This window comes from Canis aureus, chromosome X, assembly GCF_053574225.1.
Source record: "Canis aureus isolate CA01 chromosome X, VMU_Caureus_v.1.0, whole genome shotgun sequence".
Taxonomy (NCBI): Eukaryota; Metazoa; Chordata; class Mammalia; order Carnivora; family Canidae; genus Canis; species Canis aureus.
The window spans coordinates 85,527,411-85,532,410 of record NC_135649.1 but is presented as its reverse complement, the minus strand read 5'-3'; the positions used below and the strand labels follow the sequence as shown (position 1 = coordinate 85,532,410).

Below are 5,000 nucleotides of genomic sequence, written 5' to 3'. Positions count from 1 at the left end.
TATATTTCTTTATGTAGGTGTCACACCTTTATTTAAGCAGAGCACTAGTTTTGGATAGTCAGGCTATCTTCAAACTTTCCTTTTCTAAACAGTGCTACATTGAGTGTACTTGTCATGCATTTTTAAGCTTAAAGAACTTTCTGTGTAAATACTGAAAAATACTGTTTTAACGAGTAAAATTTTATGCCCATTTGTCTCAAATATCACATTATAGTAAATCTCTTTAGATGAATGTTTATTTCTTACCTTCTCAAACTTCTTAAAGGGCTTCATCCTGGGGTTGATTGCCATTGACCAGGAATCTATCTTTGGCTAGACAGCAGTTCTGAGTTGGTCTAGTCATTTCAGGACAAGGTTGCTTAGAATAGTGAGCTTGAGCTGGTTTCTTAGATATGCCTTTGACTGTATTCTCCTTTCTTCTTCTTCTAGCACTTGGAACAGCTCCGTGCAAATAGAAATAACTTAAATCCAGCACAGAAACTGATGCTGGAACAGCTGGAAAGTCAGTTTGTCTTAATGCAACAACACCAAGTGTGTATAGCATTTTTTTCCCCTAAAATTTGTTAGAATTTTGAGTATTTTTCTTGACTAAAACATCCTTTTAGAGCATGTTCATGCCCACTTCTTTCTGCCAGTATTTGGTGGAATTTAGTAATCTTACTTCTTAAACTACTAATAATGGACAGAAATTTTTAGGTAAAAACAGCTGTAAATTTAATTTTGAGCATAAGACTGGGTATTTTGTTATGTATTTACATGCTATTTTGCCTGTGTTCCAAGAGTTTATTCATATTATTGAATACTTAACAAACTATCCTAAACTGAGGTGAGATTTTTTAGGACTTGTTTAGTTTGGAGGGTCTGGCATATAAATACACTAGAATGAAAATTTGATAACCCCTGTTTTGTGCTTAAGGAAAAAGACCTATAAATTCCAAAGTTTTCATAATTTTCAGCTGCTTTCTTTTATCATTACTAAAGAGATGTTTCTCAAAACAGATTTCTGCTTTTCTGAGGAAGCTAATCTAAATATGAACAAACAAAATTTCTTGTTTCTAAAACTGTATTTTTCAACCTAGAGAAATTAAATGTTAGGGTAAAATCAGAGATTACCTGGTTATACACCTTCATATTCCAGTTCTCTACCTTATGGGCCACACTACAGCATTTATTTTTCATTTGCTTTTTCACAGATGAGACAAACAGGAGTTGCACAGGTACGATCTACTGGAATTCCTAATGGGCCAACAGCTGACTCATCACTGCCTACAAACTCAGTCTCTGGCCAGCAGCCACAGCTTGCTCTGACCAGAGTGCCTAGCGTCTCTCAGCCTGGAGTCCGCCCTGCCTGCCCTGGGCAGCCTTTGGCCAACGGACCCTTTTCTGCAGGCCATGTTCCCTGTAGCACATCAAGAACGCTGGGGAGTACAGACACTATATTGATAGGCAATAATCACATAACAGGAAGTGGAAGTAATGGAAACGTGCCTTACCTGCAGCGAAACGCACTCACTCTACCTCATAACCGCACAAACCTGACCAGCAGCGCAGAGGAGCCGTGGAAAAACCAACTATCTAACTCCACTCAGGTAATAGAAGGACTAACTGCCTTGTTGGCTCCTCACATAATAGTTGTCTTTATTTGATATTATGTATTTTGAGAGGAAAAGAAATAGAAGTTTGAAGAACTGTTTTTATAAGCATTTTACAGTACTATAATGTTATTAGCTACATTTTGACTCCCTATACACACATACACACACACACACACACACACACACACACACAAATATGTTTTCTTCTCCATTATAAAATTCTCTCCCATGCACACGCACACATACACACCCACATAATCTTGGAACTTCCCCCCCCCCCAAAAAAAATAGATCATACAGTCCCCAAAAATTTACTATTAATTTACAATGGCATAAACATTTATGTAATGCTACTTAGTTCATTTCTACATATATTACCTACTTAAGATCAGGTGCTTATGCTAAGTTTTAGATATTCACTGTGGTGGGTGAAAAAGACCATTAGAGAAGCGGTTACTATAAATTACTGTGAAGCATAACTTTGGTGAAAAGTGTTGCCAGAGTACCTAGGAAGGCACATAAACTAAGATGTTGGAGTCTCCAGAAATTAGAGAATTTGGGAGTGGGGAGAGTTGGTAAAGTGCTCCTAGAGTATAGATTATGAAGAAGGAGGGGTGAAATATGAGGCTGAGGAAGGTAGAGAAAGTTGCCTATCTGTCTCAAAGGCAAAGTGGAGCCCTTGAAGTTTTCAGAACAGAATAATGGATTTCATGAACATTATTTCTATCAAAGATACCTGCCATATTTTACTCAGTTCACTGTTAGACATATAATTTCTTAGTTTTTACTTCTAAATATTCATGCACATAGTTTCCCCTATGTTTTGGATTGTTTCCATGGAACAGGTGTTTCAAAGTAGAACTGAAGGGTCAAAGAGTAAGCATCAAAAAAAAAAAAAAATTTGCCAACACACATTGCCAAATTATTTGTACTTTTATTAGTCCATTTTAAGAAATATTTGACTTACTGCTAGTTAGCCTTATGTTATTGATCAAACTGAGATAATTTCCTTTTCTAAGACTTTGAAGTTTATTCTTGAGGTACTACTGTTGCTGGGACCATCCCTTCTATTATGATTAGAAGTTTAATTTATTCTTAAATGTTGAGCACGTACTATGTCCATGTCCTATTTCAGGTTCTGGGGATAAATCCACAAACACACAAAAATGTCTCAATTCATGCAAGTTAAAAAACAATAAAACAGTCTATATAGAACATTAGGTAATGATCTGATTAGTTCTCTGGAAAAGTGTATTAGAAAGAGGAGCTGGGGAGCACTAGAGATCAGTGGTAGAGGATTCACAGGAAGGTCCGGGAAGGCTTCACTGGAAGGTGACGTGAATAAAGACCTGAAGGAGTTATAGAAGTGAGCCTTGAAGGTATTTGTGATAAGAATTTTACAAGTCCAGGGAACAGCAACGAGCAATAGGCCCTATGGTAGAGAGTGTATTTTGCATTTTTTGAGTCAAATCAAGGTGGCAAGCATGGCTGAGCCAGGCCAACAAAGGGTGAGAAGGGAGGTAAATGTCCAGCTGGAAACAAGCTGGCTAAATCATGTTCAGCCTTGTAGGCCATTTTAAGGGTATTGAATTTTATTGTGTGTTACATGAGAAATTGTAGGGGAGTTTTGAGTGGAGGAATAACATGTTCTGACTTAGTTTTTAACTAGATCTTCTCTGGTGTTCTGTGGATAGACTAAAGGAGGCAAAGGTAAAAATGATATGACCGATTTGGAGATATATTGCTGTAATCCAAGATAAGAGGTGGTGGTGGCTAGATCCAGAATGGCAACAGTAGAAGCGGTCAGCTTTTGGATTCATTTGGAAGTTAGAACTGATGGGATTAGCTAATAGAGTGGGGTGTGAGAGAGGGGAGTCCAAGCTAGCCTGACTCAACTCAAGGGATGGATGAGTCTGGGTGAGATCACCATGCAGGAGGTATAGAGGGGGTAGTGAGTAGATGGAGGAAGAAGATTCAAGACTGTGAGCCTTAGAGCATTCCAGTGTGATAGGTCAGGAAATTGAAGAACTAGTAAAGAAGATTAGAAGGGGAGTGACCTGTGAGGTGGTAGTAGGAGATCTAGGAGAATGTGAGTGATTCCCTGGAAGCCAAGTGAGGAAAATCTTTTAAGGAAGAAAGCATGATCAAAGTATAAATCATGTAGTGCTCCTAGGTCTAGGTTGAAGACTGGGAATTGACCATCTGAGGTATTTGGTGACATTGCTGGGACCAAGAAGAACTAAGGCTAAAAATCTACTCCATGACCACGACCTGCTTTTGTTACTGTTTTTGTTTTTACAGCCCACAAATGAAGAAGGAATTTTTCATTTTTAAAGCATTAAAAAAAAAAAAAAGAATGTAACAGAGACTGTATGGCCCTAATATTTGCTGTGTGACACTTTACAAAAAACGTTTGGATAACAACAATTTTGGTGAATTGGTGGGGGCAAAAGCCTAACTGTAGTTGGCTTCAACACTAAAATGGAAGGAGAGAAATTGAAAGCAATAAATACAGACCGTTCCAACACAGAGACTTTAAAGTCATGTGGGCTGTGCACTACACAGTGTCAGAGGTACCATCCTCATAGATCATGACATAAAAAGGAAGGAGAGAAACAGTGGTAGCTGAAGGGGAAGTGGGATTAACAGTTGTTTTTTGTTTTAAATGTAAGTTGGAAGAAATAAGAAAGAAATTTGGAGGGTAGGGCAGTGAAAGCTAATGGGCAGGGTTTGGTAGAGAGGGAGATATTAACACAGGAGAAAGAGGAGAGAATTCTTAGAGTAGATGAGAGGATGGGATTTTGGGGGTTCTGGGTCTTTCAACATTAAAAGATTGTTAAAAAGATAACACGTAATTTTTGTTAGAATGCCTATAGTGCTAAGGTATCATTGGCAGTTAATAAATGAGGACCTGTGTTACTATTGTAACTTATGATTCTGTTATTCTTTATTATGTCTAATTCCCTGACTTGCTTAGATTTTCAGTAAATACTCTTTTAACTCCACTTTGGAAATACTGCTGTCTTTTAAAAACATAATTCCAATGAAAGAACCTTCAGTTAACAGGCCATGAGGCCTCTGTGTATGACAGAATACTAAGTGGCAGAGAGCCACAGCCTTGGTTTCACAGGCTCCCAGGCCAGTCAGTGTCCGTAGAAGCTTTATAATTTGGTAATGCAGTTGGGAAAGTTGTCTAAAAAATCTCATTGAATTGGATTCTAGGTCAGAAGTTTCCTAAATGAGGTTGCTGCATGACCACCGTAGCTGGGGAGCTTCTATCTCTGGTATTAATATAATTAAGGAGGCTTTTTCAATACTATCTTTTACATAAACTTCTTCGGATACTTTTCTCAAGTTGTAATGAAAGCTAGACCATTGATAGACTTGTATGGTGTATTTACCTTT

General features: G+C 37.9%; 1 protein-coding gene across 7 annotated transcripts in view; it reads left to right on the top strand.

Moving 5' to 3' along the window:
- The window catches only part of KDM6A (lysine demethylase 6A), a 213,089-nt gene that overhangs the window by 162,371 nt on the left and 45,718 nt on the right, over positions 1–5,000 (top strand). For 4 of the 7 annotated variants that reach the window (XM_077888741.1, XM_077888743.1, XM_077888744.1 and 1 more), the window contains 2 exons: positions 430–531; positions 1,194–1,589. In XM_077888741.1, the coding sequence (XP_077744867.1) occupies positions 430–531; positions 1,194–1,589 (498 nt within the window). The remainder of the gene's footprint in view (positions 1–429; positions 532–1,193; positions 1,590–5,000) is intronic. The other 3 variants (XM_077888742.1, XM_077888745.1, XM_077888747.1) reach the window with 1 other exon arrangement.